This window comes from Sapajus apella, unplaced genomic scaffold (assembly GCF_009761245.1).
Source record: "Sapajus apella isolate SASKATOON/1434 unplaced genomic scaffold, GSC_monkey_1.0 scaffold237, whole genome shotgun sequence".
Lineage (NCBI taxonomy): Eukaryota > Metazoa > Chordata > Mammalia > Primates > Cebidae > Sapajus > Sapajus apella.
The window spans coordinates 113,588-127,780 of record NW_022437177.1 but is presented as its reverse complement, the minus strand read 5'-3'; the positions used below and the strand labels follow the sequence as shown (position 1 = coordinate 127,780).

At 55.7% G+C, this 14,193-nt stretch overlaps 1 protein-coding gene across 7 annotated transcripts in view; it reads right to left on the bottom strand.

Annotated features, from left to right (window-relative positions):
- The window catches only part of WIZ (WIZ zinc finger), a 28,548-nt gene that overhangs the window by 12,836 nt on the left and 1,519 nt on the right, over window positions 1-14,193 (bottom strand). For 6 of the 7 annotated variants that reach the window (XM_032271536.1, XM_032271540.1, XM_032271539.1 and 3 more), the window contains exons 2-5: window positions 13,874-14,138; window positions 8,115-8,187; window positions 4,076-6,216; window positions 1,940-2,263 (exon numbers count right to left, since the gene is read on the bottom strand). In XM_032271536.1, the coding sequence (XP_032127427.1) occupies window positions 1,940-2,263; window positions 4,076-6,216; window positions 8,115-8,187; window positions 13,874-14,078 (2,743 nt within the window). In that variant the 5' untranslated portion in view covers window positions 14,079-14,138. The remainder of the gene's footprint in view (window positions 1-1,939; window positions 2,264-4,075; window positions 6,217-8,114; window positions 8,188-13,873; window positions 14,139-14,193) is intronic. The other variant, XM_032271542.1, reaches the window with a different exon arrangement.

Below are 14,193 nucleotides of genomic sequence, written 5' to 3'. Positions count from 1 at the left end.
GAGCCAAGATGGTGCCACTGCACTCCAACCTGGGCAACAGAGCAAGACTCCATCTTTAAAACAAACAAGCAAACAAAATAAAACAAAACACAAAACAGGAATAGTACCAAATGAAGCCCTAGCCTCCAGCAATCCCAGGATGATTCCCCCTGTTCAGAAACTCTCCATTCCTCAGAGCCCAACTACTCTTCGCAGCCAAGTTCTCTGCGTTGTAAAGGCTCCTGCAAAGTCAGGCTGTGCAAGACTAGGCCCTTCACTTGTCCACTCCCTCTGTGGTGCCCAGTCCTGGGCTCCTTCACTAAATAGGACTTATGGATTTCCAAGCCATCCTGCACTAAAGACACCACCAAACAAGCTGCTGAGAAATCCAGCTCTACGGCTGTGTGGCTGTGGCAAAGAAGATTACCCGTGGTTTCCTTATCCTTAAAACCGGGACTCGGCTGGGTGTGGTGGCTCACGCCTGTAATCCCAGCACTTTGAAAGGGTGAGGTGTGCAGATCACCTGAGGTCAGGAGTTCGAGACCAGCCTGGCCAACATGGTGGAACCCCGTCTCTACTAAAAATTAAAAAAAAAAAAATTAACCGAGTTTAGTGACGTGCGCCTGTAGTTTCAGATGCTCAGGAGACTGAGGCAGGAGAATCATTTGAACCCGGGAGGCGGAGATTACAGTGAGCAGAGATCGCACCACTGCACTCTAGCCTGGGGGACAGAGCGAGACTCCACCTCAAACAAACAAACAAAACAGGGACACAATAATCTTAGTCCCACAGACTTACACTGAGGCATAAATGAGATAATACAGGTTAAAACCTTAGTACAGGGGCCAGGCATGGTAGCTGAGGCCTCTAAATCCCTGCACTTTGGGAGGCTGAGGCAAGAGGATTGCTTGAGCCCAGGAGCTCGAGACCAGCCTGGGCAACATAGTGAGATCCCATCTCAAAAAAAACTAAAATCAAAAGACATTAGTATATAGCCAGCATTTGAAAATGGAGGAGCATATCAGATCTACCAGACAAAGCAAACATTGGTTGAAAAATCTAGACTCTAGGCGGGGTGCTGTGGCTCACGCCTGAATCCCAGCACTTTGGGAGGCTGAGGCAGGTGGATCACTTGAGGTCAGGAGTTTGAGACCAGCCTGGCCAACATGGTGAAATCCCATCTCTACTAAAAATTAGCCAGGCATGGTGGCACACGCCTATATTCCCAGCTACTCAGCAGGAGAATTGCTAGAACCTGGGAGGTGGAGGTTGCTGTGACTGGCATCGAGCTACTGCACTCCAGCCTGGGTGGCAGTGTGAGACTTAGACTCAAATGAACCCAACTCATTTCGACTTTTTAACAGCCAGACATAACCAGTGGTTGTCCCTGCAGGACCGTGCAGATATCTAGAGACCATTTCCAGCCATCATCTTGAAAGTTCTATGCAACAATGCTTCTCAAGAGAGATGAAGTCATTAACAGCAAAGAATCTGGAGCCCGACTGCCTGGGTTTCAGATCCCTGTTTTCCCCTTTCCAGCTGTGTGACCTCAGGCAAGTTAATTAAACTCTCTGTGCCTCAGTTTCCTCATCTGTAAAGGAGAAGAAATAATAACACCTGCCTTATAGAATTGTTGTGAGGATGTAAATGAGTTCATGTTTGTAAAGTGCTTAGAACGCTGTCTGGCTCCCAGTAAAAGCTCAGTAATCATTTGTCAAAGTCACTGGCAGGAATGATAGGGAAAAACTGGATCCAAAAAGAGACCTGGCCCAGATCCTGAGTGAAAGAGAAAGGACACCTACATAGCAGGATCGTTGTAAGGAGAGTTGTCAACATACTTTGTAAAGTGACTCAAAATGCTTCCAAGAAGCCAAGTGGCTGCCCCTCCAGCCTCGCCCCTCCAATGCTCTGGGCCCCTGGGAAGGATGGGGCTCCAGCATAGCCCGCCCCCTCCCCTTACCATCTCCATAGGCTGGCCCAGGGTCCTCAGCCCAGGTGGGTGGAAAGGGCACGGTGAGAGGTAAGCGGGGCCGACGGGAGGTCAAGAAGCTGCCAGGCATACCCCCAGGCTCTCGGCCCAGGGGACTGGGGGGCTGCTCAGTGGCAGAGGTGGCCAGCAGCTCCTGCAGGATGTTGATGGGTGAGACGGTGAGCTCCCAGTTGGTGATACCAAAGTCACGCAGGTGGGCACGGGCATGGCTGGAGAGGCCGGCCCGTGTGTCAAAGCCAGCCCCGCAAAAGTCACAACGCATCAGGCTGAAGGTTCCTGGGTCAAAGTTGGCCACTGTGGAGAGAGGACAGGACTGCCTGAGGTGGGGAGGGGGCTACTCCCTAACCCCAATCCCTCCCCGCACTCAGGGCTTCACCCTGGACTGCCTTTCTTTCCCATGGCTGTCCCTTTTGCTCCTGCCGTCCCCTCAGCTCAGCTCATGCATCCTCCCACCCCATTCCAGGAAGCCCAGCCCTCCCAGATTCCCCCTTCCCACATCTAGGATCATCAAGGAGGGACCTCTCCTGCAAAAACCCTTCTCCAGGGTCAGGTGTAGTGTCTTACGCCTGTAATCCCAGCTCTTTGGGAGGCCGAGGCAGGAAGATCTCTTGAGCCCAGGAGTTTGACAGCAGCCTGGGAAACATAGTGAGATCCCATCTCTATAAAAAATTTAAAAATTAGCTGGGTATAGTGGTGCATGCCTGTAGTCCCAGCTACTCAGGAGGCTAAGGTGGGAGGATTGCTTGAGCTCAGGAGCTCAAGGCTGCAGTGAGCTATAATTACCTCATGGCACTCCAGCCTGGGCAACAGAGAAAGACCCTGTCTAAGAAAGAAGGAAAAGAGGCCAGGCATGGTGGCTCATGCCTATAATCCCAGCACTTTGGGAGGCTGAGGTGTGCAGATCACCTGAGGTTGGGAGTTTGAGACCAGCCCGACCAACATGGAGAAACCCTGTCTCTACTAAAAATACAAAAATTAGCCAGGTATGATGTTGCGTGCCTGTAATCCCAGCTACTTGGGAGGCTGAGGCAGGTGAATCGCTTGAACCCGGGAGGCAGATGTTGCGGTGAGCTGAGATCGTGCCATTGCACTCCAGCCTGAGCAACAAGAGCAAAACGTCACCTCAAAGAAAAAAAGAAGAAAGAAGGAAGGAAAAGAAAGGAAAGGAAGAAAAGAGAGAGAAACGCTTCTCCAGTTGTGGACCTGCCATCCTCTGTGAGAGTATTTGATTAATAGCCTCTTGTGCCTATTTTTACTCATGATCACCCAAGTGCTGTAAATTAAATATTTGTTGGATGAAGAAATGGACAAATAGATGTAATGCCCTCCACTGGGAGCCTTCTCTGAGCCCTGCAACTGAAGTTAGGGACCTTCTCTCAGCTTCCCCAGCCTCCTGGTTCTACCAGCTTTCCCCACATCTCAGCCCTGATCACTCAGTGTCTCACTGCCTGCTTTCCTGGCTGTCCACCCCTTTCCCTCCACCCCTAGGGTAAAGACACACACACACACGTGCACGTGCATACACACACACACACACACACACACACACACACTCAAATACCATACTGGCACCTCCCCAAGTGGGCTTTGTGTCTGCCAATGTCAGAGCCACCCAGTGTGCTCCTGTTGGAGACAGACTTCTGGAATCACAGCCTTGTCCCCTGGGAACTGGTAAACCTTATGGGCAGCCCCAGGGGGTTCTGAAGCTGGCTGGGGTGGGGTGGAGGCGATCCCACCACTCCTGGACTGGGCCACGAACTCCAAGAATCCAAGAACTGCTATTCTCTCCACTGCTGTGTCCCCAAGTCCCCAGGACAGAGGAGAACCTTGCTCAGTAAATATTTGTTGAATGGAGGAGTGAATGAAATTCTCTGCCCGAGGCTGACGCCTCTACCCACACTCTTTCCTCCAGCAGCTGGAATGGCCAGGGCACTGGGGTATTCCCACACATGCACCAATGGGCTGGCCTTTACAGCAGCTCCCAAGTCTCTCAGGAGCAGAGGCCCCAATGTCCCCCTGCTTGGCGCTAAGGGAGAGAGAATTTAGATCGAGGGTGGGTTGCCCAGCCCTGTGTCTCCTGGGCCTTTTAAAGTGAAGCTGCCCTACCTTTTTTCTTCTTCTTCTGGAAGGAGAACCTGCGTTCAATGGCCTTCACTTCCTCGGCCGAGATGAAATGCCGCACATTGTAGCTGACGCCCACGCGGTTCAGGTGGCCCCGGACGTGGTTGGCCAAGCCGATGCCGTTGTGGAAGCGATCGGGGCAGTAGGGGCATTTCCGCTCCTCGTGCTTCAGTGCCATGGCTGGGTCGCCATCCAGGAGTGTGTCCAGCCCCAGGGGGCTGCCCAGCGGCGCATCCAGGAGCAGGAGGTCCAGGGGGTGGGCACCCGCCAGCCCCAGCTCCTCGGGCTGCAGCCTTGGGGAAACCCGGGCCGCTGCCATGACCTGTGGCCCCAGCTTAGCCACCAGCACAATGGGCACCATCCCTCGGAGCTGCTGCTGCTGCTCCTGCGTGGCCTCTGCTGCCTGCAGGGCTTCTTGGAAGGTCCTCTTCAGCTCCAGGGCCGGCTGCGGGATGAGGCTGGGGGTGGCTAGTGGGGAGAAGTCCATCTCGGAGGTCAGCATTACATCCTCTTCTTCTTCCTCTTCCTCCTCCTCCTCCTCCTCCTCCTCCTCCTCTTCGCTCCAAGGGCGCCTCCGTTCCCCCAGCCCTTGTGGGTGGACGGTGCTTTTGTTTCTCCCAAGCTGTAAGGCGTAGGGGGTGGATGCTAGCGCCGAGGGAAAGGCCAGCCTTCCAAGAGGCCTCTGGCCCATGCCATGCGGGAGTGGCTTTGACAGCGGGAAATCTCTCATGCCCAGCTGCTGGCATCCTGGACCAAAGGCCAGGCTGGGGTCATATCCAGTAGTGTTCTCCCGCCACATGGGGGCCAAGGGCGGCTCAGCTTTGCCAAAGTAGTCCACGGCAGTGTCAGGGAAGCAGGCGTGAGCATCCTGGCTAGTGCCTGGCTGGCTGGCAGGGTCCTCCTCATAAGCCTCGCTGTCCTCCTCCCAGTGGGGACGGGCGTGCACCAGCCTCACGTGCTCCCTGAGCAGGCTCTCGCTGGGCGCTGGGAAACCACAGAAGATGCAGGCACTGAGGCCCGCAGCAGCAGCACTGTAGGGCTGATAGAGGAGGGTGCCGGTCTCAGGGCTGGGGCTGCCAGCCCCGCTGCTGCCTCCAAAAGGCTCCTTGGCCGTCTGGCCTGGGCGCTCACGCACGTGCAGCTTGGCATGCTGCACGTAGGCCCTGGAGGAATTGGTGCCAAAGACGCACTTGGGGCACTGTAGCCGCGCCTCCCGGCCCTCGTCCCCTGGCACTTGCTTCAGCTTTTGGATCTCCTCGATGATCTTCTCCCGGGAGGCCTGGTGCAGCTGCCGGTGCCTCTCCAGGGCGGCGGGGTCGGCAAAGGCCCAGCCGCACTCCCCACAGGCCAGCGGGGCCAGGTCCGCAGGAGGCTCCTGGCCTGGGGCTCGGCGGTGCTGGCTCATGTGCTCCAGGAGGTGCTCCTTCTGCTTGAAGTAGATGCTGCATTCGATGCACGGGAACACAGCCGGCTCCTCGTCCTCGTCCTCATCCAGGCTGGCCACCCCTTCCGCCACCTCCTCCAGCAGCTCACACAGGTAGGCCCCAGTCCGGATGGGAGGCAGTAGCGGCTGTAGCCGCTCTACAGATGCCTCCGAGTTCACCGTCCAGGTCTGCGTGGCCACCTCTGAAGCTGACGTGGGTAGGCCCCACTGGGAAGGCTGGGCCAGCCCCTCGAGGTCCTCCAGGTCTTCTCTGCCACCCACCACTGCCATGTCCAGCGTCTTCGGGGTGTCTTCCACTGGCACGAACACCCTTCTGAAGGGGGCAAGGGGTGGTGGCTGGGCAGGCAGGTCCAAGGGCAGCCCTGCATCCTGGGGGGACCCTGGCTCATCCTCATCTTGGAGCCAGTCAAACCTGGGGCCGCCCCGCGGGCGCTTCTCCAAGATCCTTGGATCCCCCCGGTGGTGCAAGAACCTTCTAGAGCTCTCTAGCTCAGCGTGTGGTTTCATGGTTCTCACAATGACTGAGTCCTCGAATCTCTGCTCAGAAAGGATGCCCTCCCCAGCCTCCTGGACAAGGGGGTGCTCCCAGGGCCCCCGGACATCAGGGGTGCCTGGGAAATGGCCCAAGAGATGGGGTGGTGGGGAGCCCGGCCGGAAGTCCAGGCTGCCTCCATCCCAGCAGCTGCAAGGAAGTGCCAATGGGGACAGGTTAGCCAGGGGCCGCAGTTTCCTTCCTATGGTGGTGATGGGGGTGCTCCCACGCAGTTTGAAGCAGGCCCCAGAGATCCAGCCCGAGAGTGACAGGGGTGTGGGGGTGAGGGTGGGAGGTAGGGAGAGTCCATGTGGACCCTTCCAGACCTATCGGGTCAAACACCAGGTTCAACTCCTAGGAGGCACCTGTCCACAGAGCCTAGCCCTGCTGCATCATGGGGGAATGTGCGGAGACCACACCTGGGCCACACGGGGATGTGGCACCCTCTAAGAAGTCTGGTGGCAACAGTCAATTCTCATATCTCCCCAGGGAGGACCCAAAGCTCTCATCTGTGCTCCAGGCTGCTTTTGTCTTGGTCCTCCCCAAACTGGAGTGATTTTGCTAATTTAGCTTCACCTCTGCCCCAGATCTGGTGAAAGTTGTTTGTGGCAGAACAGTTCAAAGGAACGTTCCTTTTTCCCCTGCATCTCCCCCTCCTTGGAAGGCCAGAGTCAGGATAGGCTAAAGATCCCTGCTCAGCCTTTGGCCCCAGTGATCCAGACCTTCAAGGGTGGGGGGTTGGGAGTGGGGTTGGGGGAGGCAGGATAACCTCTCTGGGCCTCAGTTTTCCAATCCTAAAAATGGGCATCATTCCCAAGAACTGGGAACCCCTTTGTCCTTATGCAACATCTGTGGAGCTTTCTCATAGCCATCATCAACAAAAACTTCACACAAGGCAGGTGCTTATTTAAAGGCTCACAACCACAACCTTTCAGTGACCCCACAGGGTGTAGGGTGAAGATGACACAACACCGTGCTTGGGAAGTGCTTTGTTTCACCTCATGCCTGGCCCAGTGTGGGTTCTTTTTATGACCGTTCATGATCGGGTCCCCCTTCCTTTGCAAGATCCTGCCTCTATTGGGAGATTCCAATCATGCTCATGGAACAGATGTGGAAACGTTCCATCCAGATGTTGAGCGGAAACCATAAGGTCACATTTCTAAGCTCCATTGGTGACATGTGATACTAACAGGCCCATCCTCCTAGGGCTGTGGCGAGGATCCAGTGGGGATAAACACATGTTCAGAGCTTAGCTCATAGCAGCTATTATTAATTAATTAATAATACTATTGGCCAGCTGCAGTGGCTCACGCCTGTAATCCTAGCACTTTGGGAGGCTGAGGTGGGCGGATCACGAGGTCAGGAGTTCAGGACCAGCCTGGCAAACGTGGTGAAACCCTGTCTCTACTGAAAATACAAAAATTATCCGGGCGTGGTGGCAGGTTCCTATAATCCCAGCTACTGGGGAGGCCAAGGCAGGAGAATCGCTTAAACCCAGGAGGTGGAGGTTGTAGTGAGCCGAGATCACGCCACTGCACTCTAGCCTGGGTGATAAAGTGAGACTCCGTTTCAAAAAAAAAAATTACTATGACCTATTAGTACCTGCCAAGCCATTTAATAAAGGGTAGGAACCATCAGCAGATTGCTGCTCTCACCCAATGCCCCTTGGACCCTCAAGGCGAATTCATGAGATGCATCTTATGGACTCCATTATGCAGATGAGAAAACTGAGGCCCAGAGAGGCCTAGTATCATTCTAAGGGTCACCTGGCAGAGAGAGGACTCCAAGGGTCCAACCTCCAGGCTCCTGCCCCTCTGGGCCTACTCCTGGCAGGGATAATGAGAGTTGACCCTCTGTGTTCATCCCAGACCTCCCCCAACCCCTAGCACACGCCCAGGGGCTTGCCTGCCGGGAGCTGCCTCCTCCTCCTGCCTGACTTCCTGATTCCCTCCTGTCCCCTTCTCATTCCCCAGGGGCTTCTCTTGGGCCTGGGCATGTCCTGCTTGCCCCCCTGCCCTCCCTGAGGTCAGGGCCAGCATGGCACTCACCAGCTGCTGATCCGATGGGTGGTGGAGGTGGCACGGGGGAGGGCTTCGCTGAGGTCGGGATGGGGCTGCCCGTCTGCAACAGAGAGGGGAGACCCTGAGGGGCTGGGGTCCCCCTGGCCGGGGCCCTCCACACCCCAGCTCCAGGAGCCCTGGCAGGTGCCTCGGAAGGGCCCTGCTGGCTCCCAATCCCTCTCCCCGAGAGGCCCGTGGCCTCTGCCATCCTGAGCCCTGAAAGGGGTTTCTTTGGAGGAGTCCCCTTGGTTCTCCTGGGGGACTCCCGGGGCCTGCTGCTTTCCAACCGTCCTCTCTTTCCCCCCACCCAGCAGCCAGGGTGGTTTTTTACAAGCCTCACCCTGGTAAAAACTCACCTGGCTTCTCATTATACCTATAATAAAAACAAGACTTTTTGTTTGTTTGAGATGGAGTCTCACTCTGTTGCCCAGGCTGGAGTGCAGTGGCGCAATCTCAGCTCACTGCAACCTCTGCCTCCTGGGTTCAAATGATTCTCCTGCCTCAGCCCCCTGAGTAGCTGGAATTACAGGCATGTGCCACAATGCCTGGGTAATTTTTCTATTTTTAGTAGAGATGGGTTTTCGCTATGTTGGCCAGGCTGGTCTCAAACTCCTGACCTCAAGTGATCCACCAGCTTTGGCCTCCCAAAGTGCTAAGATTACAGGTATGAGCCACCGAGCCAGGCTTGAAAACCAGACTCTTAACCGCCACCTGCAAGGCCCTATGAGGTCAGACCTCTGCTGGTCTCTCCAACCTCATGTCTCTCTCCTGGCCCCTCAGTGCCTCCGCTCTAACTGCATGGGCCTCCTAGGGAAGCCCCAAGCCCACCTAATTCTTTCTGGCCTCAGGGCCTTTGCACTTGCTATGCCCTCTGCCTGGGGCACTCATCCCTGACCACCTAACTCAAATGAGTCCCTGTGATTTTCTCTTTCAGCACCTGTTTCATTTCTTTCTTAGCATTTTCTGAAATCACCTGGTTCTTTCTCAGGATAACTGCTTGCTGTGTCCCCCACTAACATGCAGTCTCACCAGAGCAGGGACTCTGTCCGCCTTGTTCACTGTAGCATCCCAGCACTTGGCATGAAGCAAGCGCTCCGCAAATCCTTGCCAGATGATGAACGAGGCGCCTGTTCTAACCTGAGTTGCGGAGAGCCCGTCCCTGCCTTCTGCACCCTCTCCCAGGCCTATGTCCTAAAATCCAACCCCCTCCCGGGACCCCATACCCACCAACACAGATGGAGCCAACTCTCTATTATCTGCCTGTGGAGCCAATGCCTGGAGCAACCACAGGAATCCTGGCCTGTGTATCCTCTGCCTGCCACGATTGCCTGACGAGGGCGAGCTTGCCAATCGGGGAGCAGGCCAATTGCCCGGGCCAAGGTTAACACACTGGGGGAACTTGTGCCCCGTCCAGGGCCCAACAGATGCAATTGTTGGATTAGCCTCAATTTGAGGATGGTCCAGAAAAAGGGATAGGGCTGGGGCGAATTCTTTATCCAATCCCTCATCATCCAATTGGCCCAAGAAATTGAGAGCTGACTGTTGGGAGTCAAGGGATAGAAATGCAGATAGAGCGGGGAGGGAGTGTCAGTCAGAAAGGTGTGCTCACTGGCTGAGGGTCTTTCTTCTGAACTCAAGCGAAGGGCTGTGACTGCTATGTGACCTCTGGAAGGTGAGGTGGGGAGCGGGTAATGGAAATCTGCATAATCCACAGCAAAGTTCTCAACATCAGCACTGTTGGCGTTGGGGGCCAGGTCATTTTCTGGGGTGATGTCTGTCCTGTGCATTGCAGGATGGTGAGCGGCATCCCTGGCCTCCACCCTCCAGATGCCAGCACCTCCCCCCTTCGGTTATGACAACCAAAAGTGCCACGAAACGTTACCAAAGTGTGCCCTAGATGGGGGAGGCGCGTCACCCCCATTTGAGAACCACCGGGGTAGACTGACAGGCAGCAGAACTGTGCTTGGGTGCAAGGGCTGGTTTTGTGATGGGGGTGTTGGAGAGGGTGTTCAGAGTTGGGAAAGAAAGGCGTGGCCCAGCCAAGGGAGTGAGGATCCTCAAGAAACAGGGTCTCTAGAGAACATGTGAGTCATAGACTTAACTATTTTCAGGGGAGGGCAACTGGTTCACATATAACCAGCCCTAGTGTGACCTAGAGGTGTGGGTCTGAGGGTCCCGGGCATCCTGCTTCTGAGGTTCTGGGACCCCAAGCTCCCAAGATTCCGGGCGTCCCAGATTTGATGATTCTGCGATTGCCGTTGTCTAAGAATTCCAAGAGCCAGGGGACTGTGTGGCCTCTTTGTCTGAGCAATTCCAGCGAGGCTCCTATTTTTAGTGGCAGTGACTTTGGAGGAAGCAGGCCAAGCAGGGCCCTGTGTCCGAGACACCTTGGGGGTGGGGGCTTCACCCAGAGGACTCCATAGCTGATGGGGATCCAGGAGTCCCTAGAGGTCAGATGAGGTGCCTGGGTTGCAGCCCTCAGGCAGTGGCCATGCCAAGGGGCCCTCGCTGGCTCCTGCCATCTGGGGTCCCCGAGAGAGTTTGCAAATGCTGACGGCAAAGGGTGTTTGTGTGCAGCCTGAACTCCAGGCCTGGGATCCAACTTGATTAGAGTGGCCAAGAATCTAGATTCTGGAGCCAGGCAGATCTGAGTTCAAGGCCCCAGGGATGCCCTGAAGGCCGTGCCTTTCCCACTCGGTTTCTTCCTCTTCAATGGGAATAGCCACTGACCCAGTCTTGCAGGGCCAGCGATGGGTGCCAGCAAGATCACAGTAAATGCTCCATCCAGAGAAGTGCAGTAGAGGGGAAGAAGGCTGGTGGGAGGCCTTGGGGGCGGGGTCAGGGCTGGCTCAGCGATGTCTCAGGGTGGAAGCTGGTGGCTAGACCCAGAGCCTCAGGCCTGGTCACTCCATGCTCTGATTTTCCCCCCAGGCTGGGGCCCCAAGAGGGCAGAAATGATGTGTTATTTGTCCCTGGGTGCCCTGTCCCCAACACAATTCCAGGCGTGTACCAGACTCTTCATCAATCCATACAGACCATCTCAGCCCCGAGTCCTTTCTGAACCTGCAAGGTCCAACTAGAGAAGTAGGCGCTGCAGAGGGAGTGTGGGGGCGCCAGGTAAACAGCCGTAACAGAGGACAGAGGAGGCAGCGGGCACACCGTCCTGTCCAGGCAGAGAAGTCTGGAAGTGACCACTCCAGGGGGCTCAGAGGGAAGAGTGGGGATAGAGGAAGGCCCAGGCTTCGGGGTAGAATAGCAGCCCCAGAGCCTGTTCCTATTTATAGGCATCACAAGATTAGTAGGGCAGGTGCCTGTGTCTCGGAAGGGGGGGTCAAGTGGGCCAAGAGGGCAGTGAGAGAGATGCAGTGTCCCAAACCCAGGCATTCCTCCAACGTCCAGGCCGTGACCTCACTCCGAGTCAAGCCATTCCCACCCCTGACCCCAGTTGCTCAGGGGGACCTTCAAGAGAGGGCCTGGCCCCTGTCGGCAGCCACATTTCCCTCCTCCCCAAGCTATAAGACAGATGTATGCATGAGACCCTGGGTGATTCTCCAGGGGAGTGAGAATGCACCTACCTGCCTGCTTTTCCCCTCTCTCCAGACCTGGGGAGTCTGCCAGGTAGAGAAGAGATGTCCAATCCCTCGGAACCAGACCCAGAGAGGACCCTGGGACCTCCCAGAGCCTGTACTCTCAGGCTCCCACAAAATCAAAGGCCCCACCCTGCCCTGGCCGACTGTGCAACCTGGCACAAGATCCTGCCTGTCTCTGAGCCTGTTACTAACTCAGTTATTCATGACTTAGAGGAGGGGATTACTAAGTTTCCCTGAGCACTGATACTCTGGAGTTGGGTGTGCCCTCTGCCCTCTGGGGTCTTGCCTTGCCACCCCACTGCCTGACACCTGCAGATGCCACCAGCTACCTCCAAGCCTCTGCATGTACACAGCCCAATGCCTAGACACTTGCTGCCCCCTTGGTCTGGCTCATTGTCCCTCATCCTTCTTCTCACTTCCTGCAGGAACACCCTTTCCCCCAATCTGCTGGGTCCTTTCTTCAGCACAGCCCTAGCTGCTGTGTCATAACACCTGGTGACATAACACCGGGTCATAACACGGTGTCATAACGTCTGTCTTTTCAGCCTTAGATGGTGGGGTCCGTGAGAGCGGGGATGGTGCATGCTCCGTCACCTCTGTGCCCCAGTGCCCAGCCCCTAGAAGGTGCTGTACATTTATAAATATCCAAGCATTCGCCAGGTACAGTGGCTTACGCCTGTAATCCCAGCACTTTGGGAGGCTGAGGCGGCAGATCACCTGAGGTCAGGAGTTCCAGACCAGCCCGACCAACATGGAGAAACCCTGTCTTAACTAAAAGTACAAAAAATTAGCCGGAAGTGGTGGTGCGTGCCTGTAATCCCAGCTACTCGGGAGGCTGAGGCAGGAGATTCACTTGAACCCAGGAAGTGGAGGTTGCACTGAGCTGAGATTGCACCATTGCACTCCAGCCCGGACAACAAGGGCGAAACTCCGTCTCAAAAAAAAAAAAAAAAAATCCTAGCATCATGAGTGTGTGAAGGTGGCTGGAGTAGGTTAAGGATCTGGGGGCTGGTTAAGAGTGAGGGCTGTCAAGCCATGTTACTCCCTGGCTAGGTGACCTTGGGCAACTTATGTCGCAACCCAGGGTCTTAGTTTCCCTATCTCTGACATAGGATAATAATAACGAAGGCTCCTCCACGGGGTTCTTTGGAGAATGATAGAAGGTGATCATGCAAAAACCTTGGCATGTAGGAAGCCCTTGAGGCATTTGGAGATGGGGGCAGGGTCTGACGCATCAGCCCGCTATTCTCCAGCCACACCAGCCTCCTACCAGGTCCCTGGACACATCAGGCTCCTCCCCACCACAGGGCCTTTGCACTTGCTGTTCCCTCCACCCAGAATGCCCTTCCCACCATTCACTCCATGCTCCATTCAAATGCCACTCTCTCAGGGAGGCTCTCCGGGTCTCTCAGGCATGATCCCAGCACTCTGTTTAATGCCTTCATAGCATCTGTCACTACCTGTCCTTCTGACATTTGTTTAGTTGCTTGTTGTCCATTTCCCCTACTAGAGTGTCAGCCCCCTGAGGGCAGGAATTCTTGCCTCTTTGGTTTACAGCTGTCTTCCCAGAACCTGGTGCATAGTCTGGCACACTGAAGGTGCTCAGTATTTAAAGAATGGATAACACATCTGGAGGTGGGGAGAGTGTGAGATACCTTTTAGCTGGGTAAACTGAGACACTAAGGGGTGGCCAGCATCCCTGACTACCCAGCTTTTCCCTAGCCACTACAGGGTCCAAACTGTTTTGGCCCATGGCTCAGGAGCAGGATACACCCAGACAACCAGAGGGAGCTGGGATAGACTGATGGAAGTAGGGAATACCTGTGGAACAAGTGGGCTGGGGGCAGGGAGCTTGGGGTGCTGAGATGGTCCTCTGTCCCCAAACAGTATCCTCAAAGGAGGGAGACAGGCTGACCTGAGTTCAAATCCCAGCTTCACACCACCCAGCAGGGAGCCTTGGTCTTGTCACTGGCTCCCAGGGCACCTGTTTTCACAATCATCAAATGAGAAACTAAACAGAGTGCAAAGAAAAGGCTCTGAACACAGGCAGAATCAGCATCCCAGCTCAGCCACTGCTGCGCCAGGTGACATGGTTCTCTCTGAGCCTTGGGGAATAAGCTGGATGCTCCCTGGGGGCCACAGGGCCCATCCTCTTACCAGAGATGCCACCTCTGCCATCCAGAATGTCTCGGGGGCCCTCCTTGGTGATAGGCAGGTAACAGGCAGACCGGAAGATGCCACCTTCCCCCTCAGCAGCCTCGGCCCCACCCTCGATGTTATCCCTTGGCGCCGGGCCAGGCAGTCTCTCTGGGCCTCGGGGACGATCCGGTGTAGCCAAGCTGCCCGCCAGAGACCCCTCCATTGGATTCTCTCTGCTTGGTTCCACTCAGCAGCTGGGCTGGCTCAGCGGGGCATTGTGGGCCTGGCAGCAGAGAGAGGGAAGTGCTTAGGGGATGGAGGAAAGGGAATCCGCCTCA